Genomic DNA, 27,802 nt, shown 5'->3' on the forward strand with positions numbered 1-27,802 from the left:
GCATATTTATCTCTTGGAATCACGGCCTGACCAGAGTTTAGTTGCAGAAAGAAGAGAAATTCTGTTTATGCATGCTGCATACATAGCATAATAAAGGAGAAAGAACACTGGACTAAGAATGAATAAGCATTTCATATTTAAAAAAAATATTATCTCATTCCATCCTTATGTCAACTCCTTTATTTTTATCCTAATTTAATAGATGAGAAAGTAGTCTCTGAGTGGGTGTAGAGATATGTTTGGCTTCAACCAGTGCTCTTTCCTTTAACGCCTCTAGTCTAGACTACACCAGCAGCCAGAAACTCTTGGCAAGACACTTCTCTCTTCTTGGTCTGGGGGTTTTCATCTATAAACTATGGGTGGGCTGAAGATTACTTAATTGCTAAGACTTTTCTTCTCCAAGGGTCTTGGCATCTTGCAACCATTAACAAATGGCTTCAGGGATGGCCTTGGCTCAAGATGAAACTCACCCGTTAATGGGTTGATTGCTTAAAATTGTGCTATTTTTAGCCACTCATCTTCGTATATGCTTCTGGTTATGCATTTGATTCCTTTGATAAGATTTGGTGTTAAATAATATTTTCTCAAAGTTTGGTCCTTTGCTTTCATTCAGGAGAGTTCTCTGGAAATTTCATCCTTGGGATACATGAGGCAGGGTCTTCAAAATGTCTTCATTTTTTTCCCCACATATAAAGGGGATGTTTGTAGGGCACTTTTTCAATCATAAAATGGGCTGAAGCTATTTATCTTGCATATAGAAATATAATGAAATTGCTGCCTGATTGTTATCTGTGCAACCCCCAATAACAATAAGATTGGGACAGCCTGCCACACAAAGGCTATGCTGAGTAGAGAGGGCTGGGCATTCATTTGTCAGGAGAGTCCAAAGATTTGCTTTTGAGGAAGCTGGTTTTCCCCTGCAGAGCTGGGCTTCTGAGCATTGCCTAGTCCCAAGAGCAGAGGGGATTATTTAAAAATAGTTAATTATGGGGTGCCTAGGTGGCTCAATTGTTGGGCTTCCGACTTCGGCTCAGGTCATGATCTCACGGTTCCTGGGTTCGAGCCCCGCTTCGGGCTCTGTGCTGATAGCTCATAGCCTGTAGACTGCTTCGGATTCTGTGTCTCCCTCTCTCTCTCTGCCCCTCTCTTACTCGCACTCTGTCTGTCTGTCTCTCTCTCTCTCTTTCTCTCTCTCAAAATAAATAAACATTAAACAAAAATTTAAAAATAGTTAATTATTTCTAGGCTCATGGGAGAGCCCAAAGAGTGATCCGGGTTCTAAACCTCAGGTCTGTGCACGGTCAAATTTCTCTATGGTGAAATTGCATCGGGCCTGCACAATATTTTGCTTCGTTATAATAAGTTTTCAAGTGTTTCCAGTCTAAGCATTTTCCAACTTCATTTATTCACATTATCTGCCCACTCTTTGATGGCATTTGGGCTGTCATCTCTGGAACAGGGGCTCCTATATGCTGTGCTTTCATCGTGTGCTAAACATTTTACACACATACTTATTTTCAAGACAGAATTGTGAGTTAGATGTTAGCATCTCCTGATCGCAAATGAGTAAATTGAGGCTCACAAGGAAGAACCTGCCAAGGCAGGATGACTAATAAATACCTCCATGGACTGGCTGAGCATTAGGCTTGAGTCTTAATAGGTCTTGGTTTTCTTGGATCTGTTTCTTCTGTCTCCAGCGCCTTCTCAAGTGAGTGTATGAAGGGCCACTGGATTCTATGACTTGAATGTTTTCTTTCACACGAACAACAGGGACACTGGACTTTTTCGTCACAGACTTCATTCATTATTAGCTAAACTTGAGCGACTAGGGTGCCCTGATCTTGCCTTCCCTGCAGGGATCTCCCCACTGCCCTGTATTCATTTCTGGCCCCGCCCTTTTCAAGCCATTAGCAAATTCAGTTCGTCCCTAATGTCTCCTTAGTTATAATTGAAAGAACTTGTTCCGCGGGGAGAAGACCTGGAGAGAGGCGACATCGCATAATAATCCATCTTCAAATAACTGAAAATCCAAGAGAGAATAAATAGTGTGTATGGCTCTGAAGAGTAAAGCCAGGTAGAGCGGACCTGATACACGGCTGCAATTTTTCAGAGCTGCCCATCAATCCTAGCGTCAAATCCAGTCCCTCCGAGTTCCTCCCCGGACACCCAACTGCTAGGTTCCCACCTGGATTTGGAGACCTGAACTCTCCGCGTCAGCGGCCCCACCCGCGGCCGCAGAGTCGCTGTGGAGGAGCCGGGGATCTGCCCCCGCCCGGCAGCAGACGCTTGGCCGCCGTCTCCTGGCAACAGCAGACGCGGAGCCGGGCCGGGCAGAGGCCGGCTGCTCGCTCCGAGCTCAGTCCGCGCAGGGGTCCTGGGGCCTGAGTCCGCCTCTGCCATGGCCTCCAAACAAGCCAAAAAGAGAGAAGTGCATCGTATCAATTCGGCGCACGGATCGGATAAATCTAAAGAGTAAGGGACCTTTGCCTGCCCATCCCACCCCTGGCCTAGCCTCTTGGCCTGGACCCTCCTCCCCGGGCTGCTTCCCTGCAGCAGGCTCTGCCAGGGCGGGAGTGGGGCTGGCCTGCTCGCTGCTTCTCTATCCTCGCTGGGAACCCCATGCCTGTCTTGATCCGTCCCCTTCCCAGAGCCCCTGGTTTCCCTGACTCAGCTGCCCAGCTGGACTTCCGGTTTCCATCCGTGAACCCCCCTCTCTACCCTCTCCTCCTCACTTCCTTCATAGGCCACCCTGGCTCTTAGAAGGGTTGCAGCTGCCTTAAGGAAGAGGCATAGCTCAAAGGCTGTCCAGTTATGGTCACGTCTGGCCCCAATAATGACAGACAGAGACAGAGATAGAGAGACAGAAAGAGAACTTTGACCTTAATGCTTAATGGTGATTCCCTATTTTGTATCTGCCTCAGTAGGACAAGTAAAGGCCTTTAATCAGATGCCATCAGATGTAAAATGGTTTTAAAAAGTTAAAACTATATCAATATGTAGTTCACGTTACTAATATAACTCCTCTTCTGCACTCATCCCCATGTTCCTGATTCCCTAGTCCCCAGTTCTGTCTTTCTTTGTAAGCAGGCTTCCAACTACCTGGCAGATAACCCATTCATTTTATTAACTTAAATTTCAGGTACTATATTACATACATAAGTGATTTTAACAAGATCGCTCTCCTGCTAAATACCAATGCAGGTCAGGTCATTTCAACATTTACTAATAGCTTCCATTCTTATAGGTACAAGGCCTACAAGGTCCTATAAGATCAGGCTCTTATTACATTTCTAACTTTACCACCTCCTTGTTCACATACTAGTCTCCTCTCCACTCCCTGGAATACCCCTGTACCTCGGGGCCTTTGCACTTGCTATTTCTGCTGCTTGAAAGCGCTTCCCCCAGATTTTTGTATGGTTTTCTCCCTCATCTCCTTTAAGTGTGTACCTAAATGTCATTTTCTCATGTCAGCTTCTTTGGCGAACTGTTTTAAAATCACAACACCCATTTTCCTGCTAAAACCAAAAGCCAAAACAAGCAAACAAAACAAACAAACAAAAAAAGCCCTCCATATTTTCCTTTCCTGCTTTATTTTTCTTAAAATTTTTGTTCATTTAAAATATTACATATTTTACTCTTTAAAAATTATGTTTATTTATATGTCTTCCGGATAGAATGTAAGTTCCATGATGGTAGAGCTTTTTCTTTTTCTATTTGATACGCTGTTGACTCCTTAGTACCTAAAGTGATTCCTGGATCATAGGTAGCAGACACTCAAAAATGCTTATTTAATGAATGAATGACAGTGATTAAATAAGAGATTATGAAAGGGTTGCAAAAGAATTATTGAATATATTAAAACACCCTAGTCAATGATGATTATAATTAATGCATGTTGAAGGCTTATAACTCTTAAGGAGTTTGGGGGAAAATCTTTGAGTTTAAAGAGTTTATATCCTGGGAGAGATGAGATTGTTAAGGAAAAAAATAAAATGATCAAACGAGATACCATAAAGCACAGTACATGGCCTGGTCCTATGATGGTTGTGTCACGTGAGAGAGATAAGGTGCTTACTGATAAGATGCTAACTCTCTCCTCTCCAGCACTTCCCATTTCTTTTTGAGATGATAATGTTATTTCTAACATGTTAATTTTTTCCAGAAAACATCTGAGTTGAATTATGTCAATAAAACTGAACATATATATTTGTGAAAATATGTCAATAAAACTGAACATATATATTTGTGAAATATTTTGCCATAAAAGGCAAATAGGTACACAAAATCTAGGCTTTGCCAGAAACTATCTATTGAGGATTAAACATCAAACCATTAGATTTTACTGTAGCATTGTGTGACAGAATGTGAAGTTTGTTATAAATCAAGTCGGCCCTCTAAGTTTAACTGAAAATCCAATCATAGCTACCAGGCTTAGTCGTCATTAAAAGATAAGGTACCACCCAGCATGGGGCCTAGAGATCGAAGTCTATCAAGGCTCCAGTGTAATTGTCATTTGAAACGTGCTGGGGGCATTTATACTAAGTTTTACATATTATTTTACCACACCTTGCAGTTACACCGCCAATAGTTGCGACCAACTCTACTGTGGTGCTAGATCTGGAAATGAGAGAAAAGGTCTGCAGAGCCTTGAAAATACCAATCGCCAGCCTACCTCTTTTATTCCCTAAAATTATGTGTCATAATGGGGACACGTCTGGCTTTTGCCTAGCATGCTGACTAGTACTGAGCATTACCACTTGTTGATTAAATGAGCTCACAGGTTAGGGACCTAGCTTGATTTCCATCCCTTCTGGGTTGGATTAAAGCCTGGTTCTCCCTCCCTTTCTAATCCGATCTGCTGTTGGCAAAGTGCGAAAAATGAGATGTTACAACTGAGAAAGCAGAGGCATCTATGTCCAGCTCTGACCAAATTCAGAAGTAAATGTGACTTTGAATCATTAATACAAGTTATGCCAGAGAGCTGAATTGTCAGTCTTGACATTAGGTGAACTTATTATCATTTGCTCTGTTTCCCTGTATCAGGAAGAATGGCATCTCTGTTACACGGTTCATTCTGACACTAATTTTTTTGTGACATTGGACATGTCATTTTTCTATTCTGACATTCGGTGTTTTTCTTATTTAAATGAAGAACCATCTAATTAAAATTGCTCCCAATGCACTCTGTCCTTCCTTCTCTGCTTTATTTTTCCCTCCAGCAACAAACTTACATGACTTCATCAGATTTTTTAAAAACTCCAGTGTCTCCGTAATGAGTGAGGGATTTTGTTAGAGTTAAGCATTTCAAACTTTGATTTAGTTTATGGTTTCTAATAGAAGTTGTCTTTTTAGGGGCGCCTGGGTGGCTCAGTCGGTTGAGCGTCTGACTTGGGCTCAGGTCATGATCTCACGGTTCGTGGGTTCAAGCCCCGCGTTGGGCTCTGTGCTGACAGCTCAGAGTCTGGAGCCTGCTTAGGATTCTGTGTCTCCCTCTCTTTCTGCCCCTCCCCTGCTCATGCTCTGTCTCTGTCTCTCAACAATAAATGTTAAAAAAAAAAAAAAAGGTTAAAAAAAAAAGAAGTTGTCTTTTTAAAATTCCATCTTCAGGAAAAATCGTTGCCATAACAAATGTCACAAGTTGCAGCTCTCCTTATCAAATAGCTAATGATAAATAGAAATTATGAACCAATCTAACCAATTTGAAAACCAACTGGCATGGAAAAGACACTTTCATTGTTAGATGCTATGAGAAAGATATGTAGTGACACCAAGTCAAAAATTTGATTTTCTTGGAAGTACTAAATATAAGCCTTTGGTAGGTCACGGATAACTTAAAAGAGAGGAAAGGAAGCATGAATTTTAAGTATTCATAGTTATTAGAAATGTTCAAGCTTATACTTTTTAACACTAAATTCTTTGGAACTTTAATGGACAGTATGAGAAAGGGAAATAATTGAGTGTTTATGGTCAACAAAATTTTGTTTCACTTCCAATAGCACAAACCAAGTCAAATGAACAGACAATCTCTTAAACTAACAAGAATTATGCCACCTTGTAGATTCTTGGTGATGATGAAATATCATTAAACCTCTTTCCAAAACAGAATGAGATGTATTTCATAACGCCCGAGTTAATCTATCCTTAGTGCCTTAAGTGCATATCTAAATTTTGTAGACTTCTCAAAAAAGATCACCACATCAGCCTATGTGAAAATTTGAAAACAGAACTATTAGGAAAGCCCACTTGTGATGGGTATTATGAAAACAACATAAAATAGAAGATACATATCTTACTGAGGATTAAATTAAGTGGGTTCTTGGTTATCAGAGGTTCACGAGGGAGAGCTGGTTAAATGAAAACATGCATATGTTCCTCCACCTTCAGAGATCAGGAAAGAAATTCCTCACCAGAGAGTGGAAAGCTTCCCTCTAGCCCCATGTCCAGTCCTCACAGCTCCACAGAGAAAGGCAAAGGTAAAAAGACCAGGAGAGGAGGAAACAACCCAGGGCTCACACTGAGTTTTGTGATTTCCCCAGGTGACCTCTGTGGACCCCAACAACTAAAGTCAATTAACAAATTTGAAAGGTCAGCTCCTGTGACAGATGCTTCCCTAGGGGAAAGCTTGTTCTTTATGTTCGTTTCTGAACTGTTCAATGAGCACTGCTCATGCCCAAGTCACCGGTAGGTCTGGGAGGACAAGGAGTTGTGAAACATGGTATCTTCTCTCCAGGGTTATGTAATCGGGGAGCACAAAAAAAGCCCTTAAGATTCATACAGAAGTAAATAAGAAGCATAGGGTGATGCCACACTGGTCAGGAGGTACTTGTTAGAAATCATGGAAGGAGCCATATATTGGCTTGGGGTTAGATTAGAGACATCGTGAGATTCCTAAAATGAGGGCTCTGTGAGGCAGAGGAGAGGAAGATCATTTCCAACTAGAGCTGGTCTGTCCTCACTCCTCTAACAGCCAATGCCCAAATCAGAAGGCACAGGTTAGCGAGGTGGTCAGTGCAGCCAACAGGAACGTTTAGGTCCCAGAAAGCCATCCTGATGGCTGGTATAGACAGTCTGTGTATGAATGGACTGGCACATAAGGCGCCCAGAATGAATATGCAGCAGAATGAGAGGGACAGACCAAGAGATTTAAACTATATTAAGGGATTTAAACTATGAGGGAAAACAGATATTTTTCTATATTAAAATGATGCTTTATGAGGAATAATTCAACAATTGTCTGCATGGACTTTATGCTGGATTAAGAATCATAGCAAAGAAATAAGTGGTGGTCTGAGATGATGGAGAATGCCTAATTTGGGGAACTCTTGATGGTAGCGAGGAACATTTTTAAAGGGGGAGTGGATGGGTGCAGAGCTTAACTATAAGGTGACTGAAGTCAAAGACTACAAAACCCAAATTTCTGATCTTCTATTGCCGTGGTAATATTTGTTGTGATGTCCAGCTATGACGCCACTCTGTCTGAAAAGGCAAGGGGAAAAAAAAAGTGTAAATAAAATTCAGTGACAAATTTCTAAAGGCCTTGTCTGGTCTATCTTTGCATTCTCTCGGGGCCTGGCACAATGCGTGTTTAATAAATGTGTGTATGATTTAACTGAGTTGAACCGGAAACCTGGTGTGGCAGCTTGGCCATAAAACCCTCTGAGTCAGAACCAGAGAAAGACTTCGAGAGCCAGAGGGGAGGGGGCCTGTCAGTCATCCCCAGAATGCAGGGCGACACTTGGCATAGGTTAGGGCACTACATAAATGTCTGTTGCATAGCTTTAAATATAATATCTCAGCCCAAAGTCCTGCTTCATGAGGATAGAAGTATCACGTTCATCTTGGTCGGGTCTGCCATCAATCCTCCCTTTAAAATAAACCTCATCTAAGCACTTTTTAAATAATTTATTCAGATTTGACATGGCTTAAGAATCATCTCTGACAGTGAAATCTTTTTTTTTTTTTTTTTTTTTAAACACCCAATTTTTAGTTTGTTTAGTTTTGGAGAAGAAATAGTTCCCTCTAAAGTTGACTCAGTAACATTACTAAGGAAGTAGAAGTTACCTTAAAAAGATTTAAATTTATAAACTCCTGTAGAATTTGTACTTTATTGTTACCTAAAAACATAATCGAATGTGTACTTTGAAACTAGTAATGTTGTTGCCAGTGCTTCTCAGATGAGCAAACTAATATTGCCTCCATCAAAAGTGATTATTTAAAAGTAGTTTAATGGACTTTAACATTTCCTTGACATTTCCAGGTCACAGCTTATTTAATTCAAGGGATTAAATAATTTACAAACTGATTATACTACTTAATGTGAGATAAAATGACTAAAAACTGTATCTAAGATTTGTATAATTTGATATAATATGTGGAATGTGAAAGATTGGATAGAAATATTACTAATCTTTCTCACTTTCATCCCAACAAAGAACATATGCATACGTTGTCATAAAAAGTATCCAACTAGGTGTTTTGAAGCTGTACTAACAATCCTCCAGGGATAGGTCCAGGCTGATTAATTACAAGTTCTGGGGCTATAGCTCTGTTGAGTTATATGGCTGAATTAACACAAGCCACATGTTTAAAGTAAACAACTTTTATTTTGAATGGTTATTTTGTTTGTTTTTTGTTTTTGCTGGTGTCAATATGAATGTGATGGTCCAGATATTTTGTGATTATTTTCATTCCGTCTTTCTGATACGATGAATATTAGACTTATATATGTTACTTCTGTTGAAGTTCTTAGAAACCCAGGGTGCCCTTTCTGCCCTCATTTCTTCACCTCTCAGTATTCACTCCAGGCTCTGTGGTTTCCATCCACAGCCTCCATGGAGACTCTCAGAGGCCGGGTCAGCTCAGAGCTTCTCTGTTCTCTACCTCTTCAGACTTTTCTACAGTGTTTGTTTCCGAGTAGAACTGCAAACTGGGGTATGCAGAAGAGCTACCTACTGAATCTGAGGGAAGGAGAGGTACCCAGGGTAGTTATAAATTAGTGAGAATGTGTCTACAGCTCATCAAACCTTGTGGAATCAGAGGCAAAAGGAGTGGAAGCAGGAAGAACTCTGGACTTTTGTGCCTGTGTTAGTCTGGGTCAGAAACACAGTGAGAGTTTAACCAGGTAAGGTCAAGGTCAAAGGTGAAGTCTGTACCGCATGCAGTCCCAAGAGGGCCCATCCTGCGTACTATTATAATGAATTGGAAATTAGAGACAAAGCCTCACGTTTGTGCCACCTTGGGTCAAAGTCCAGTAGGAATTTAGGACTGGTTTCTACCATAGACAGAGAATGAGGTTATGAAGATAGCAGCTGGAGTTGCAGTTAAAAAAAGTCAGTTGGAACCTGTGCACGTACAAGCCTGTGGGTCCTGCATACCTGTTGTTTCTTCAGTGGATTTTGCTTAAAGTCATTGTAGACACTGTTTCATGTATTTGCACACCATGTTTTATGTTTGTGCTTTATAAATACCAGCTTTGCGGCTGGAGGGTAGGGTGTCAGATCCTGGCAGTTGGGAAGCTTAAGATCCCAGTGGCCTTCGTACTTGGGCTTTTGAGTGAGAAACTTCTTGTTCTACTCTCCCAGTTCCTCCTGTCCCTCCAGAGGGTTCAGCTGCCTAACAGGGGAGCATGTGTCACTGCAGCTGAATCTCACCTTTCTTGCCCTCTCCTAGAGGCCTCCTTTCTCTCTGGCCTACCTGTCTTGTTTTCTTTCTTCTACCCCCCAAATTAAGTCATTCTGGAACGGTCTTACTTCCCTCTCCTCTCATTGCCTTTCTTGTCTCTCCTTTGATCATCTAAAACAGTCATTCCTGATCAAAGTCGACTAAATTAGCATCAGTGGTACTTACTGTGTAATTGAGCTCAAGTTCAAGTGGACAAATCTGCTTGGATGTGCTCTACTATTCCAAGTTAAATATATCCACAATGGAGGTGATGGTTTTGTTTGTTTGTTTGTTTTCTCCCAAGTGTACATATTTCCCATGTCTTTCATTTTAAAGAATCTTGTTACCATCCTCGCTGACACTCTGACTCCACAGTTCAGTCGTACTTGACTTTTCCCTCCTCTTTGCCCATTGCGTCTAGGTGGTCTCTACGTTCTTTTGATTTTACCTTCAAATTTCTTCTCTAGCCTGGCTTAGCCTTCATTTTCTTCCTTGTCATTTTCTAGTTTGGGCCTTTAATAACTCCAGGTGGAACCACTGAAAAAGCATTCTAATTTCCTTGTCCTTCAGTCTAATTTCCAATCTTCTTTATATGCAATACTGTTAGTAATCTTACCCTATTCCACCAGTAGGTTGTTCCTGCTTTGAAAAAAAAAAAGAGAAAAAAAGAAAGAAAGAGAGAGAGAGAGAGAAAGAAAGAAAGAAGAAAGAAAGAAAGGAAGAAAGAAAGCTAGAAAGAAAGAAAAGGAAAGAAAGAAGAAAGAAAGAAGGGAGAAAGTAAAAGAGATTGAGAGAGAGCAAGCAAGCTGGTTGATAGGGCCACAACCAGCTTCAACTCCCTCTTATTTTCTGTTACCAACCAAATACTAATATACTATTTACATTTTCCCACTTTTCTGTCTCTGTGTCTCTCCCCATTCTCTTTTCTCTGCTTACAGTTGCTTTCACCCTACCCTATAATTCTGTGCACGTCTTAAGACCTACTTTTCCTCGCAGCCATCATTGATTTGCTAACTTGGAAGCCACTATCCCCTTTTCTGTGCCGATAAAGCACTGAGTTTTTAACTTTTCTTGAGCTCTTTCGCTTTTGCCTTTGCAGTTCCCTTACTGTGTGTATTTATTCTCACTACTTTTAAGTTATTTGAGAATAAAGCCGAGTCTTACTTATCTTCATGTTCACTCAAGCACAATGTATTGAAAAAAAGAGATAAATGTTGAACTTTTAAAATTAAGTGCCCAATTAAATAATTTGAACGAAACCAAGGGAATGAAAGGTCAACACGACAACGTGGCTTTATTTTAATTTAACTTTTTTTAAGATTGTAGTTTATTTCCTTACCTATTTGATACTTCTGAAGATCGCAGCTGGCTCAGAATGCCCCAACGCAAATTAAGTCGATTGTGCAATTCCGTTCATGTTCTAATTCCTTCAGGATACTTACTGACACTACTTCAGAAGGCATGCTGATTGCACGTTGCACAAATAAACTGCCTCCCACTATGAATAAAATCATGTCTTTACACTGAACAGCGTGCTTGAAGAAAACAATGGCAAAATTCCAGACCCTCATTTTATTGAAGTTTTAATCCCTACAGTGAAAATAAAACCATTAAAGCACGTATAGGACTGTGTGTATGTAAATCAGATTCTGATTTTTTTTTTTTTTTTGCTCAAAAGTCTCTAATGACTTTGTATCAGCTAAAGTTTTCTTTGAAGGTTTTCAACTCTTATACATTTTCTACTGTATTATATAATCTTAATTGATGTAAGAATTTTTTTTTTATTTTTTATTTTTTATTTTTATTATTATTTTTTTTTAATGTTTATTTATTTCTGAGACAGGGAGAGACAGAGCATGAGTGAGGGAGGGGCAGAGAGAGAGGGAGACACAGAATCAGAAGCAGGCTCCAGGCTCTGAGCTGTCAGCACAGAGCCCGACGCGGGGCTCGAACTCACAAACCATGAGATCGTGACCTGAGCCAAAGTCGGTCTCTCAACCGACTGAGCCACCCAGGCGCCCCGATGTAAGAATTTTTAAAAACCATTTTGTCATCTTTGCAAGGTATGTAATTAATGTGTTTTTAAGTTTTAAAAGGTTATTTTATTCATGTTCTATTAAAAAATGGATTGTAAAATACAATTCAATAATTATTTATCTATCATTATTTATATAGTTTTGACTTCTTCCCCTTTCCAAACTATGGAGGGCATTTAATTTACCAGGAATAGGTATACATGAAAGACAGAAATGTAGACGAAATATGTTTTACTGCATACGAATCAGTAATCAAATATATCATAAAATGTCGATTTAATTTTACTGTGTATTATGACTCTAGGAACATATAACATTGCTATCATAGTATGTTATTTGGAGTTTCCTTAATTTGCCTCTTATTACTCCCAGTCTCGTTTTTTTTTTTCTTCTTTCTTTTTAAAAGTAGGTTTACTGATATAAATCTGATATGCAGTAAATCACAGATATTTAAAGGATATGTTTTGATAAGTTCTGAAGTGCATGCACACATGTGAAAATGTCAACATGATTAAGATAATGAACAGGTCTACCATTCAAAAAGGTTTCTGTGATTTATTGGTGATCCCTACCTTCTGTCCCTTCCTGACTACAGTCTCCAGGCAACCACTGTTCTGTGTTCTGTCACTATAGATTAGTTTTCATTTTCTAGAGTTTTATATAAATGGAATCATAAACTATGTATCTTTTTTGTATGACTTCTTTCACTCATTATAATTATTTTGATATTTTTCCGTGTTGTTGCTAGCAGTTGGTGAAGAATTGGTATTATTTTTCCCTTGAATATGTAGTAGACTTCACCAGTGAAACCATTGGGGCCTGAAGTTTTCTTCGTTGGGCAAGTTTTTAATGATAAATTCACTTTTTTAAATAGACACATGGATATTCAGTATGTCCAACCCAATCTATCTGTTCTTTAGTGAGTATTCTTAGTTTATATCTTTCAAGGAATTGATCCATTTCATCTAGGTTATCGACTATATAAGTAGAGTTGTTTGTAATATTTCTTTATTATCTTTTTTTATTTTTTTATTTTAGAGACAGAGTGTGTGTGTGGGGGGGGGAGCCAAGGAGAGAGAGAGAGAGAAAGAGAGAGAGAGAGAGAGAGAGAGAGAGAATCCTAAGCAGGTTCCACACTCAGCATGGAGCCCAGTGCAGGCCTCTATCCTAGAACTCTGGGATCATGACCTGAGCCAAAATCAAGAGTTGGGTGCTCAACTGACTGAACCACTCAGTTGCCCCATTTGTTACCCTTTTAATATCTAGAATCTGTAGTGATGACCCCACGTTAGCTTCTGATATTGGTTGTTTGTGTCTTCTCTCTTATATTCCTGATCAGTCTGACTAGAGTTTGATTAATTTTGATGATCTCAAAAACTGAATTTTGGGTTCATTGATGTTTCTCTATAATTTTTCTGTTTTTTGTTTTTGTTGATTTGATCTAATCTTAACTTCCTCATTTGATTTACTTTATAATTTTCTAGTTTAAGGTAGAAACTGAATATATTGTTTTGAGACTTGTATTCTTTCCTAATACAGATATTTTTTCTATAAAATTTCCTTTATGTATTGCTTTAGTGGCATCCTGTAAATCATATGTTTTTCTTTTTTTCATTTTCATTCAGCTCAAATACTGCCTAACTTCCTTTTTGATTTCTTCTTTAACATATTGGTTAATCATAATTGTTTTGTTTAGATTCTAAATATCTTTGAATTTTTCAGATTTTTTTCTTAGTGATTTCTAGTATAACTCCATTGGTCAGAGAAGATACTTTTTATAAATTGAATTATTTAAAATGTTTTTAATCTTTATTTATTTTTGAGAGAGAGAGACAGAGACAGAGACAGAGCATGAGCAGGAAAGGGGCAGAGAGAGAGGGAGACACAGAATGTGAAGCAGGCTCTAGTCTCTGAACTGTTAGCATGGAGCCTGATGTGGGGCTTGAAGTCACGAACCATGAAATCATGACCTGAGCTGAAATCAGACACTGAACCAACTGAGCCACTTAGGCGCCCCATAACTTGGATTATTTTAAATTTTCTGAGACATCCTATGTCTCAGATTATGGTCTATCTGGATAAATATAATGTATATTCTCGAAAAGAATGTACATTCTGTTGTGATGAAATGTTCTCTAGCTGCCTTGGTCTCCCCCAAACTCTCATCTGCCCCTCTACTCAAGGAATCTGCTGAGATATGCCTGGATTACCTCTCTCTGCACTGCAGTCCAAACTTCTCTCACAATCATAAGCTAAGGCAACGATAGGGCTCCCCTCATGTGCTTCCCATGTTTTCAGAATCACCATCCCTCATCACTTGATGACTGTCCTGAAAACCAGTTTCATGTGTTTTGCTCAGGTGTTTGGTTGTCTGAGGTGGAAGGATAAATCCAGTCCCTGTTATTTTAATTGACGTGAACATAATATCACTTAGGTTTATTACTTAAATTTTACATTTGATTTCTAAATATTAAGATGGGAGGTGTTAAAGCAGCATTTACACATATATATCCACAAGTCACATATTGTAAGTATGGATATAATTCTTTCCTTAAAACTGAAATCCCAGATTATATGTAATTGCCCTGTATATCATCTTCTACAAGATTGTTTTTTGTTGTAGTAGAGACATCTCATTATAAGAATTTTAACTAAAAGAATGCAACTTACATATGTGATAAGGATGATCTTAAATCACACACATCTTCATAATTTTTATCACTGTGCTCCCTTTTGGGTTGTATTGCAACTTCGTTCTTCCTCAAGCTTCCTATTTTAAACCGATGGTCCGTTCTGGGTAAACGTTAAATAATATATATCTAATAATAAAATGTTCATCTCTGTGCAATGGGCCAAGTCAACACTATCTAGAAAATAAAGTCCAAGCTCATCAGCAAGGCCCTCGGTGGGGAGCTGCCTGCCTGCTGACCTAGTGTTTCTCTCCAACCTAATTTCCCCACTGCTTTTTACTCATGCTCATGCAGTGCTGAAAAGCTCCTAGTTCTCTGCACCCACTCTGTTTCTTGCCCCTGTACGGTTGCTTGTGTCCTTCTCTTTTCTTACTGATGCCCTTTCTGCTTTTACCACCTGGAAAATTTCTCGTTGCCTTTCAAAACAGCTCAGATGCTATTTATCGCAGGACGTTTTTCCTAATTGCCTCACATGAGGCACGATGCCCCCCTCTTTGCCATCTGTGAATACTTCCATCTCTGCGTCTACCACATTATATTGAGATAATCTGTTTACCTGTTTGAATTCCAAAATAAACTCAAGAGCAGAGATATATGTATATTTTACGGGTCTGTAACCCTCTCATCTAGCACAGTGCTTGTCACAGTACAGGTGTTCAATAAATGTTAGTTAAAAATAAGTGAACTGTCAGTTGATTGAGATTCCTTTCTCATTCTGAAACGGTATTCTTCTAAAATGTTTTAGTCTCCAGACAGATCTTCGTTAAAACAATTTGATCTTCGTGAAAATAATTCTGCATTCTCAGTTTCTGGTCTACCTATGGCATAGCTTATAGTGAGTTGTTCCCTGATGTAAGGGCCACTCTTTCTGTTCCTTCTCAGTTTGGGACTTTTAAAGTTTGTTTCTTGATGTATCCTTGCAAGGGACTGAATGTTTGTGTACTCTGAAATTTGTATATGGAAACCCTAATCCAAATGTGATGGTGTTGAATATGGGGCATTTGAGAGGTAATGAGGTCATGAGGGTGACGCTCTCATGAATGGGATTCGTGTCTTTTAGCTCTTTCCACCATGTGAGGACACAATGAGGACACAGTGAGGACACAATGAGGACACAGTGCAAGCCAGAGGACAGCTCTTCTCAGACCCTGACCATGCTGGCACCTTGATGTTAGACTTCCGGTCTCCAGAACTGTTGAGGAATAAATTTCCATTGTTTATAAGCCACACAGTCTATGGTAGTCTGTTACAGCAGCCCAAGCTGACTAAGGCAATCCTTATTTTCTCAAATACATTTATCTCCAAATTCTTTCCTACAAAGTCTACAGTTGCTCAGCATTATTCCTGAAGAAAAAACAGGCACACAGGGTCCAGCAGAATTCCCTTTTTTACTTCTCTCATTTATTTTTGAGAGTTTTTAAAAACACGAAGTTACTGTTATCATTATGTGTTAGTAGGAGATACGTTTCAGAATTCTACCAAAATGTATTGACTTGTTTGCCATTAGTACTTGTAGCCCCCAGTTTCAATCTGGGTTCATTTCCCGTTTTCCTGAGATAAATCCTTCAGGAAATATTTTTGTAGGAATCTATGCTGGTAAACTCATAATTTTAAATGTTTTTATTTAATTTTAGAGAAATGTTTCTGCTTCACACTTAAATAAGAGTGTAATTGGATCTTAATTCCAAGATCGACAGTTATTTTACCTCAGCTCTAAAGATATCACTTCGTTGCTTTACAGTGTCTGTTATTGCTGTCAATTTGATTGTTTTTATATTAAGGTAACTTGTCATTTTTTAATGTAGATAGATTTTCACTTTCATCAGTTACCTACAATTTAAGTCGAATTATCTGGATGCAGATTTCCATTCCCTGACTTCCCATTTATCCTTTATTATTCCCTGATGTACTTTTTCCCATCTGAGGACATGTCTTCCATCAATTCTGAACATTTTTCAGCAGTCAAATCTTCTAATATTTCTCTCCACCCCCATTTTAACTATTTATCTGCCTGGGCCTTCTATTAGGCATACACTGGAGGTTTTTTTCTTTTTAAATTTTTTTTAATGTTTTTATTATTTATTTATATTGAGAGAGAGGGAGAGAGCATGCACGCGTGAGTAGGGGAAGGGCAGAGAGAGAGGGAGAAAGAGAATCCCAAGCAAGCTCTGTGCTGTCTGCCTGGAGCCCTATGCCAGCTCAGTCCCATGAACCATAAGATCGTGACCTGAGGCAAAATCAAGAGGCGGAAACTCAACCAACTGAGCCACCCAGGCGCCCCTGGAGTTTTTCAATCTATCCACCTGTTTAGTTCACTGTTTCTATCTCTTTATCTATCTATGCAAACACTGGATTTTTTAAACATTTTTATTTAAATTTCAGTTAGTTAGCATACAGCCTCATGTTAGTTTCAGGTGTACAATATAGTGATCCAACACTTCCATACATCACCCGGTGCTCATCACAAGTGAACTCTTTAATCCCTATCACCTATTTCATCCATACACCCACCCACCTCCCTTCTGGTAGCCATCAGTTTGTTCTCTCTAGTTAAGAATCTGTTTCACAGTGTCTGGGTGGCTCAGGTGGTTAAGCATCCAACGTCAACTCAGGTCATGGTCTCACGGTTTGTGGTTTGAGCCCCACATCAGGCTCTGTGCTAACAGCTTGGAGTCTGGAGCCTGCTTCAGATTCTGTGTCTCCCTCTCTCTCTGCCCCTCCCCAACTTGTGCTCTGTCCCTCTCTCAGAAATAAACAAAAAACAATAAAAACATTTTTTTAATTAACAAAAAGACTCTGTTTCACAAAACAGATGAACGTAGGGGAGGGGAAGAAAAAATGAGATAAAAGCAGAGAGGAGACGAACCATAAGAGACTCTTAAATATGGAGAACAAACTGAGGGTTGCCGGTGGGGTGTTGGGTAGAGGGATGGGAGAAATGCGTGATGGGCATTAAGGAGGGCACTTGTTGGATGAGCACTAGGTATTACATGTAAGTGATGAATCACTAAATTCTACTCCTCAAATCATTATTACACTATATTTTAACTAACTTGGATTTAAATTTTAAAAAAAATTTAAAAAAGAGTGTGTTTCAGGGGTACCTGTGTGGCTCAGTCAGTTAAGCATCTGACTTTGGCTCAGGTCATGATCTCATGGTTTGTGAGTTTGAGTCCCACATCAGGCTCTCTACTGTTAGCATGGAACCCTCTTGAAATCCTCTGTCCCCCATCTTCTCTGCCTCTCCCCCACTCATTCTTTCTCTCTCTCTCTCTCAAAAATAAATAAATATTTTTTAAAAAGGGTCTGTTTCAAACACTTGATTAAAAAAATTACCTTCTTTTATTTTAACTTATTTTTTAAAATTTACATCCAAATTTGTTAGCATATAGTGCACCAATGATTTCAGGAGTAGATTTCTTAGTGCCCCTTCCCCATTTAGCCCATCCCCCCTCCCACAACCCCTCCAGTAACCCTCAGTTTGTTCTCCATATTTATGAATCTCTTCTGTTTTATCCCCCTCCCTGTTTTTATATTATTTTTATTTTCCTTCCGTTATGTTCATCTATTTTGTCTCTTAAAGTCCTCATATAAGTGAAGACATATGATTTTTTTCTTTCTCTGACTAATTTCACTTAGCATAATACCCTCCAGTTCCATCCACGTGGTTGCAAATGGCAAGATTTCATTCTTTTTGATTGCCGAATAATACTCTACTGTATATATATACCACATCTTCTTTATCCATTTATCCACTGATGGATATTTGGGCTCTTTCCATACTTTGGCTATTGTTGATAGTGCTGCTATAAACATGGGGGTGCATGAGTCCCTTCGAAATAGCACACCTGTATGCCATGGATAAATGCCTAGTAGGATAGTTCTATTTTTAATTTTTTGAGGAACTTCCATACTGTTTTCCAGAGTGGCTGCACCAGCTTGCATTACCACCAACAATGCAAAAGAGATCCTCTTTCTCCGCATCCTCGCCAACATCTGTTGTAGCCTGAGTTGTTAATGTTAGCCATTCTGACAGGTGTGAGGTAGTATCTCATTGTTGTATTTCCCCGATGATGAGTGATGTGGAGCATTTTTTCATGTGTCAGTTGGCCATCTGGTTGTCTTCTTTGGAGAAGTGTCTATTCATGTCTTGTGTCCATCTCTTCACTGGATTATTTGTTTTTGGGGTGTTGAGTTTGCTAAGTTCTTTATAGATTTTGGATACCAGCCCTTTATCTGATATGTTATTTGCAAATATCTTCTCCCATTCTGTCGGTTGCCTTTTAGTTTTGTTGATTGTTTCTTTCGCTGTGCAAAAGCTTTTTATTTTGATAAGGTCCCAGTAGTTCATTTTTGCTTTTGTTTCCCTTGCCTCCAGAGACGTGTTGAGTAAGAAGTTGCTGTGGCCAAGATCAAAGAGGTTTTTGCCTGCTTTCTCCTCGAGGATTTTGATGGCTTCCTGTCTTATGTTTAGGTCTTTCATCCATTTTGAGTTTATTTTTGTGTCTGGTGTAAGAAAGTGGTCCAGATTCATTCTTCTGTGTGTCGCGGTCCAGTTTTCCCAGCACCATTTCTGAAGAAACTGTCTTTATTCCATTGGATATTCTTTCCATTTTTGTCAAAGATTAGTTGGCCATACGTTTGTGGGTCCATTTCTGAGTTCTATATTCTGTTCCATTGATCTGAGTGTCTGTTCTTGTGCCATTACCATACTGTCTTGATGGTTACAGCTTTGTAATATAGGTTGAAGTCTGGGATTGTGATGCCTCCTGCTTTGGTTTTCTTTTTCAAGATTGCTTTGGCTATTCAGGGTCTCTTCTGGTTCCATACAAATTTTAGGATTATTTGTTCAAGCTCTGTGAAGAATGCTGGTGTTATTTTGATAGGAATTCCATTGAATATGCAGATTGCTTTGGGTAATATGGACATTTCAACAAAATTTGTTCTTCCTATCCAGGAGCATGGAATCTTTTTCCTTTGTGTGTGTGTGTGTGTGTCTTCTTCAATTTCTTTCATAAGCCTTCTATAGTTTTCAGTGTATAGATTTTTCACCTCTTTGGTTAGATTTATTCCTAGGTATTTTATGGGTTTTTGTGCAACTGTAAATGGGATCGATTCCTTGATTTCTCTTTCTGTCACTTCATTGCTGGTGTATAGGAATGCAAGTGATTTCTGTGGGTTGATTTTATATCCTGCAACTTTGCTGAATTCATGAATCAATTCTAGCAGTTTTTTGGTGGAATCTTTTGGGTTTTCCATGTAGAGTATCATGTCATCTGCGAAAAGTGAAAGTTTGACCTCCTCCGGGCTGATTTGGATGCCATTTATTTCTTTGTGTTGTCTGGTTGCAGAGGCTAAGACTTCCAATATTATGCTGAATAACAGTGGCTAGAGTGGATATCCCTGTCTTGTTCCTGACCTTGGGGGAAAAGCTCTCAGTTTTTCCCCATTGAGGATGATATTAGCGTTGGGTCGTTCATATGTGGCTTTTGTGATCTCAAGGTGTGCTCCTTCTATCCCTACTTTCTTGAGGGTTTTTATCAAGAAGGGATGCTGTGTTATGTCAGATGCTTTCTCTGCATCTATTGAAAGGAGCATATGTTTCTTGTCCTTTCTTTTATTGATGTGATGAATCACGTTAATTGTTTTGCAGATATCGAACCAGCCCTGCATCCCAGGTATAAATCCCGCTTGATCGTGGTGAATAATATTTTTAATGTATTGTTGGATCCAGTTGGCTAATATCTTACTGAGGATTTTTGCATCCATGTTCATCAGGGAAATTAGTCTGTAGTTCTCCTTTTTAGGTGTGGGGGGGGGGTCTCTGGTTTTGGAATCAAGGTAATGCTGCCTTCATAGAAGGAACTTGGAAGTTTTCCTTCCATTTCTATGTTTTGGAACAGCTTCAAGAGAATAGGTGTTAACTCTTCCTTAAATGTTTGGTAGAATTCTCCTGGAAAGCCATCTGGCCCTAGGCCTTGTTTTCTGGCAGATTTTTGATTACTAATTCGATTTCTTTACTGGTTATGGGTCTGTTCAAATTTTCTATTTCTTCCTGTTTCAGTTTTGGTAGGGTATATGTTTCGAGGAATTTGTCCATTTCTTCCAGATTGCTCATTTTATTGGCATATAATTGCTCATAATATTCTCTTATTATTGTTTTTATTTCTGCTGTGTTGGTTGTGGTCTCTCCTCTTTCATTCTTGATTTTATTTATTTGGGTCCTTTCCTTTTTCTTCTTGATCAAACTGGCTAGTGGTTTATCAATTTTATTAATTCTTTCAAAGAACCAGCTTCTGGTTTCATTGATCTGTTCTACTGTTTTTTGTTTGTTTTTTTGTTTGTTTGTTTTGTTTCAATAGCATTAATTTCTTCTTTAATCTTTATTATTTCCTGTCTTCTGCTGGTTTTGAGTTTTATTTGCTGTTCTTTTTCCAGCTCCGTAAGGCATAAGGTTAGGTTGTGTAGCTGAGATCTTTTTTCCTTCTTTAGGAAGGCCTGGATTGCTATATACTTTTCTCTAATGACCGCCTTTGCTGTTTCCCAGAGGTTTGGGTTTGTGGTGTTATCATTTTCATTGACTTCCATATACTGTTTAATTCGCTCTTTAACTTCTTGGTTAGCCCATTCATTCTTTAGTAGGATGTTCTTCAGTCTCCAGGTATTTTCTACCTTTCCAAATTGTTTCTTGAGGTTGACTTCGAGTTTCATAGCATTGTAGTCTGAAAATATACACGGTATGATCTCGATCTTTTTGTACTTACTTAGGGCTGATTTGTGTCCCAGTATATGGTCTATTCTGGAGAACGTTCCATGTGCACTGGAGAAGAATGTATATTCTGCTTCTTTAGGATAAAATGTTCTGAATATATCTGTTAAGTCCATCTGGTCCAGTGTGTCATTCAAAGCCATTGTTTCCTTGTTGATTTTTTGATTAGATGATCTGTCCATTGCTGTGAGTGGGGTGAAGTCTCTTACTATTATGGTATTACTATCAGTGAGTTTCTTTATGTTTGTGATTGATTAATATATTTGGGTGCTTCCACAATTGGTGCATAGTTTACAATTGTTGGGTCTTCTTGGTGGATAGACCCCTTGATTATGATATAATGCCCTTCTGCATATCTTGATACAGTCTTTATTTTAAAGTCTAGATTGTCTGATATAAGTATGGCTACTCCGGCTTTCTTTTGTTGACCATTAGCATGATAGATGGTTCTCCATCTCCTTATTTTCAATCTGAAGGTGTTTTTAGGTCTATAGTGGGTAAACAGCATATAGATGGATCTTGTTTTCTTATCCATTCTGTTACCCTATGTCTTTTGTTTGGAGCATTGACTCCATTGACGTTTAGAGTGAGTACTGACAGATATGAATTTATTGCCATTATGTTGCTTGTAGAGTTGGATTTTCTGGTGGTGTTCTCTTGTCCTTTCTAATCTTTGTTGCTTTTGGTATGTATGTATGTATTTATATTTTCATCTTTTTTTCCCCTTAGAGAGTCCCCCTTAAAATTTCTTGCAGGGCTGGTTTAGTGGTCACAAACTCCTTTAATTTTTGTTTGTCTGGGAAACTTTTTATCTCTCCTTCTATTTTGAAAGGCTGGGTAGAGAATTCATGGCTACATATTTTTCTGATTCAGCACATTGAATATATCCTTCCACTCTTTTCTGGCCTGCCAAATTTCTGTGTATAGGTCTGCTGCAAACCTGATCTGTCTTCCCTTGTAGGTTAGGGACTTTTTTTCCCTTGCTGCTTTCATGATTCTCTCCTTGCCTGAGTATTTTGTGAATTTGACTATGATATGCCTTGTTGATGGTCGGTATTTATTGAAACTAATGGGGGTCCTCTGTGCTTCCTGGATTTTGATGTCTGTGTCTTTCCCCAGATTAGGAAAGTTTTCTGCCATGATTTGCTCACATAACCCTTCTACCCCTATTTCTCTCTCTTCCTCTTCTGGGACCCCTATGATTCTGATGTTGTTCCTTTTTATTTTTATTTTTATTTTTAAAAAATTTTTTTTCAACGTTTTTTATTTATTTTTGGGACAGAAAGAGACAGAGCATGAACGGGGGAAGGTCAGAGAGAGGGAGACACAGAATCTGAAACAGGCTCCAGGCTCTGAGCTGTCAGCACAGAGCCTGACGCGGGGCTCGAACCCACGGACCATGAAATCATGACCTGAGCTGAAGTGGCCGCTTAACCGACTGAGCCACCCAGGCACCCCATGATGTTCCTTTTTAATGAGTCACTGATTTCTCTAATTCTTAAATCATGCCCTTTTGCCTTAATCTCCCTCTTTTTTTTCTGCTTCATTATTCTCTATAAGTTTGTCCTCTATATCGCTGATTCTCTGTTCTGCCTCGTCCATCCTTGCCACCACTGCATCCATCCGTGATTGCAGCTCAGTTATAGCATTATTAATTTCATTCTGACTAGTTTTTACTTCTTTTATCTCTGCAGAAAGGGATTCTAATCTATTTTCGACTCCAGCTAGTATTCTTATTATCGTGATTCTAAATTCTGGTTCAGACATCTTGCTTGTATCTGTGTTGGTTAAATCCCTGGCTGTTGTTTCTTCGTGCTCTTTCTTTTGGGGTTAATTCCTTCGTTTTGTCATTTTGAAGGGAGAAAAGGAATTAATGAGGTAGAAAAATTAAAATAAAAAATTAAAATTAAAAAAATATTAAAATTAAAAAATTAAAAACACACAGACACACACACACAAATCTAATAAATGTGCTAGATCCTAAGCTTGTTCTGGTCTGGGTGTTGAAAGTGGTTTGGCAGATTAGAGAAAAAAAAGGGAGGAAAAAAAAAGGAAATCATTTGAGAATTTGAAAAAATGAATGCACTGAAGTAGACTAAAATGAGATGATGGGAGTAAAATAGAATTTGAAAAAATGTACACAAAAGTAAAGAATATAGTAGGAAAAAATAAAGAAAAATATTTTTAATAAAAATTGAAAATAAAAATGAATTTTTTTCTCTTTCTCTATTCAAGAAAAAGAAAAGAAAGGAAAAAGAAAAAAGATATCATTTGAAAATTTGAAAGAGTGAATACACTGTAGTAGACTAAAATAAAAATGATGGAAGTAAAATAGAATTTGAAAAAAATTACATAAAAACAAAAAATATGTTAAAAAATTAAAGACAAATATTTTTAATAGAAATTGAAAGTAAAAATGAAGTTCTTCACTTTCTGTATTCAAGAAAAAGAAAAGAAATGAAAAAGAGAAAAAAGAAAAAAAAACAAGGAAATTGTTTGAACATTTGAAAAGGGGAATACACTGAAGTAGACTAAAATAGAATGATGGAAGTAAGATGGAATTTGAAAAAAAATACACAAAAGTAAGAAATAGAGTAAAAAAATTAAAGAAAAATATTTTTAAGAAAAATTGAAAATAAAAATGAATTTTTTCTCTTTCTGTATTCAAGAAAAAGTATAGTGTAAAAGAGAGGGAAAAAAAAGAAAGAAAATTGAATAGAGGGACCTGCTAATAGATTTAAATAGCACTGAAATGACTTCGTTTTTCCCCTAGAAGTCAGACTGAAGCGCTTTATAGTCCATAAACTAAGTAGGTGGTGAAACTTGTGTTCTTGAAGAGCAAGGTTGGCCCAGTTGGGTGGGCTCAGTGTAATGGCTCCGTTCTCCACTAGACGGCGCTGCTAGCCTACTGGGGTGGATTGTTGCATAGCTGCATCTACGCGTGCATGGGGGCAGGGAAAATGGCGTCACCCGGTCTGCAGTGTGGGAACTCTGTTCTCTCCAATCAGCAATCGCGCACCCATCCTCTGTCTTCAGCTTTCGTCCACTCCCCACTTTTTCACTGTCCGTGACCAAGCCCCAGGCAGTACCTCTCTCCTGAGTTTTGTCTCAGATGCGGCTGTTTTCCCCGGCCCCTTACTTCCGAAGGACTGCGGCTTTGACCCGTCCCGCCCTCTGTGGGAGGGTCTCACCGAGCAATGGCTGGAATGCCGGCTGCACCCAGGAGCACCTGCTGGACCCTGCTACTGCCGGTGCCCCGAGACTGTGGCCAGGTGCCAGCCCCAGAAAAAGTTCGCGAGCTGGTGTAGCAGCAGCTTTTCAGGGATTATGGAGAATCACAACACACATCTGGCACCAGGCTTCACCCTTAACGACCTTGCCCCAGCACTAGCGAATGTGGCCGCCTTCTGGGGTCTGCTGGGACCAGGTGGCTTCAACAGCCTCCACCAAACGTGCTTCCAGCAGTGGAGCTGCTTTTCCCCGTGTGGCCCGAGAACCTCCCGGACCCCACTCTGTTCCTGGGGATTCGCCCTTCCCACCAGAGCACCGCCAGGTATCGAGCTGCAGAGTTGCAGACTTTGCGCTTCCCTTGTTTACAGTTTTAATGGAATTTAAACCCTCTCCTTTTCTCTCTTTTTAGTTTAGGCCCTGTGGCTGTTTCCAGTTTTCCACTTGCTCTCCAGCTGCTTTTGGGGAGGGGTGATTTTCCCGTATTCTCTCCCCCCCCCCCCCACCAGCCCGGCCTTTCTCCGCTTGCAAAGGCGGTTCCCTGCCCGCCGCTGGCTTCTCTCCTCCCAAGTTCACCTCTCTGTGCCACATATCTGCCAAATTCTGTGGTTCAGGTTGTGCAGATTGTTGTGTTAATCCTCCAATCAGTTTTCTAGGTGTGTATGATGGTTTAGTGTTGGTCTGGCTGGATTTCATGGACGTGAGACACACAAGAAACTTCCATGCTGTTCTGCCATCTTGGCTCCTCCAAAAAAATTACCTTCTAAATCACTAGTCTTCTCCTTTCTTTGGCTTTATTTAGTCTATTCTTTCAACAGCTGAAGTTGCCATTGCTAAAATCTTCCAGTATCTCTTTGTTCACATTGATCTTCTTTGTCGTATGTTTGCTTAATACCTTTCTGCACTCATTGCAAAGCAGAACTTTCCCTCCTTTATTTTTTTGGCAATTCTAAACATATTTAAGTATCTTTTAAGTTTGCTACATTATTTCTCTTGGGTGGATTTCTTTCTTTTGATTTATTTACCGACTGTCCTTCATAATTTTCCATTTCTTTTTTTTGCTTTTTAATGTTAGTTTTTTAGTTCATATTTTATAGCTATTTTAGACTCATGTATACTGTTCTTTGTCATGTGGTTTGGATGGTTTTCCAGAATGATTCACTCCTTACCCATTGCCATCATCCAGTCGTGATACACTATTGAAAAAGAGAGGACAGTTGTTCCCAAATTGAAATACTTCCTTATCAGTTGATAAATAGTTGCTTTTTTGAGATTTCTAAAGAATATCTCCCTCCTTTTGAATGTTGATCCTCTCTAAAAACCCCAGGACCTGTCCACACTAAGTGGTTAAAGGACCACTAGGAGGTCTCTAGCACACTGCTCCAGTGTAAAAGCAGCGTCCTTTCTGATTAGGAGGTGCATTTTTATATTACTCTGCCCCCACCCAAACCTTAACTTTGGGAGGTGGAAGGCTTTTCTCCCATGTGGGAAGTGCTATCCCTGATACCACACCCACTGTGGTAGAAGCCACCTCCTATTCCCATTTTTTTATTTGTTTTGGCCACCCTATTTCCTCACATCATCACAGGACATTGGCACGTTGCCTATTGTGCCATAAACTATAGGGGGAATATACCAGCCTTAGTTCAAAGCCAGGAGCTCATGAGTAGCTGTAGCCACTCACTCATTCATGAAGCTTATTACTGGCCTCTTGACATTTACAGGATAAATTTAGCTTCTTTTCCGAAACAGGCTTACAGATTTTTTAAGCTTGGACTACCACAGCTCAAATCAAATTCCAGTATCTACTTGTAGATTATGCTATCTCAACACCCTACCCACCACTACAGGTTCTTTCTGTATTTAGTCCATTGACTTCTTTTTTCACTTGAGATGTAATTTACATACAACATTATATTCGCTCAGGTGTACAACATAATGATTTGATATTTGCATGTATTGAGAAATGATCACCACAGTAAGTCTAGTTAACATCAGTTACCACATATAGTTACAAAATTTTTTCTTGTGATGAGACCTTTAAAGACCTACTCCCTTAGCAACTTTCAAATATGCAGTAAAGTATTATTAACTGTAGTTATCATGCTGTACATTACAACCTCATGACTCCCTTATTTTATAACTGGAAATTTATACCTTTTGACAACCTTCACCCATTTGGCCCACTTCCTGCCTCTGGCAAACACCCATTCACATTTTTCAATGTTTTTTTTTTTTTTAATTTTTTAATGTTTATTTATTTTTGAGACAGAGAGACAGAGCATGAGCAGGGAAGGGGCAGACACAGAGAGAGAGGGAGACCCAGAATCCGAAGCAGGCTCCAGGCTCTGAGCTGTCAGTGCAGAGTCCAATGTGGGGCTCGAACCCATGAACTAACTGCAAGATTATGACCTAAGCCAAAGTCAGATGCTTAACCGTCTGAACCACCCATGAGCCCCTCCATGGCTTTTGATCATGAAATTCTAGCCTCTCCTAAAATCTCCAGTGACACTTCCCCTATTGCAATAGCATATTTAGACTCACTGTGTAGAAGGAAGTATTTAGCCATGTATGTAGAGGGTATATTTATCTTTCAAATCTGTTTTACAAATTGTAATTTTAATGGATCGAATCATTTACTAGTACTTGGGTGTACTCCTATGTGATTTAGATAACTCTGTACCCCCCCTGATTTTTCAGTATGTCAGGTTTGATTTCTTTGCATATTTGATTTTTCTGGAACTTGGCCACATTTATTTCCCAGGATTACCAGTTCCTAAATCTTCAAAAGTCCTGAGTTACTTCTGTGTTTAAAGATTAGCTTGTTCTCAGAATTGATGAGACCAGGAATAAGATGCTTTGAATATTTAAGGATCTCAACTATACTAGAGCAGTACATACATTCTGGCAGTGAACGTCAAAAGCATATTGTGCTGAGAGTTTCAAAAGCCACATATTTGTGCATGATCTTTTGAAGTCTACAACATATTTGACATTGGGCTATATTTGACCACTGTTTATATTGTGCATGTAGCAATATAGGTGAGCTATTGAGCTGGTATAAGATACCTCAAATAAACGTCTTTTTAAGTGATCTTCGATATAGATGGAATCAAATTTGACATGTTACAAAGAAAGTAGGCCAATTAGTGATAAAGCTTAATAGCTTAAGGGAGGGAGCCAGAACATTTACTTACACTTGACAGAATGAAGAGGAAAGCAAAACATAATCTTAGCAAAGCCTTTATTTATTTTTTTAAAGAAATTAGATCTTCCTTTTACAAAAATAACTTTTAAAATTCTGAGCTTCCTGAATGAGGTAAATTTTATCATGGTTTTGATGGATACAAAATCACCAATTTCTTTTTATCTGTACAGTTTGTCCCAACACTCAATAAAACAGATGTACTATAATGTAC

The 27,802-nt window shown here is 39.0% G+C and overlaps 1 protein-coding gene and 1 non-coding gene across 9 annotated transcripts in view; both read left to right on the top strand.

Moving 5' to 3' along the window:
• Positions 1–2,327: 2,327 nt before the first annotated feature.
• Positions 2,328–27,802, top strand: part of ADGB (androglobin) — a 160,677-nt gene continuing 135,202 nt past the window's right edge. For 7 of the 8 annotated variants that reach the window (XM_042987275.1, XM_042987279.1, XM_042987280.1 and 4 more), the window contains exon 1: positions 2,328–2,472. In XM_042987275.1, coding sequence (XP_042843209.1) covers positions 2,399–2,472 — 74 coding nt within the window. In that variant the 5' untranslated portion in view covers positions 2,328–2,398. Of the gene's footprint in view, positions 2,473–12,421; positions 12,616–27,802 lie in introns of those variants that run through there. The other variant, XM_042987276.1, reaches the window with a different exon arrangement.
• On the top strand, positions 5,357–5,441 carry TRNAP-UGG. The gene has a single exon. It is a non-coding gene; the product is annotated as a tRNA-Pro (tRNA).

This window comes from Panthera tigris, chromosome B2, assembly GCF_018350195.1.
Source record: "Panthera tigris isolate Pti1 chromosome B2, P.tigris_Pti1_mat1.1, whole genome shotgun sequence".
NCBI classification, from domain to species: Eukaryota; Metazoa; Chordata; class Mammalia; order Carnivora; family Felidae; genus Panthera; species Panthera tigris.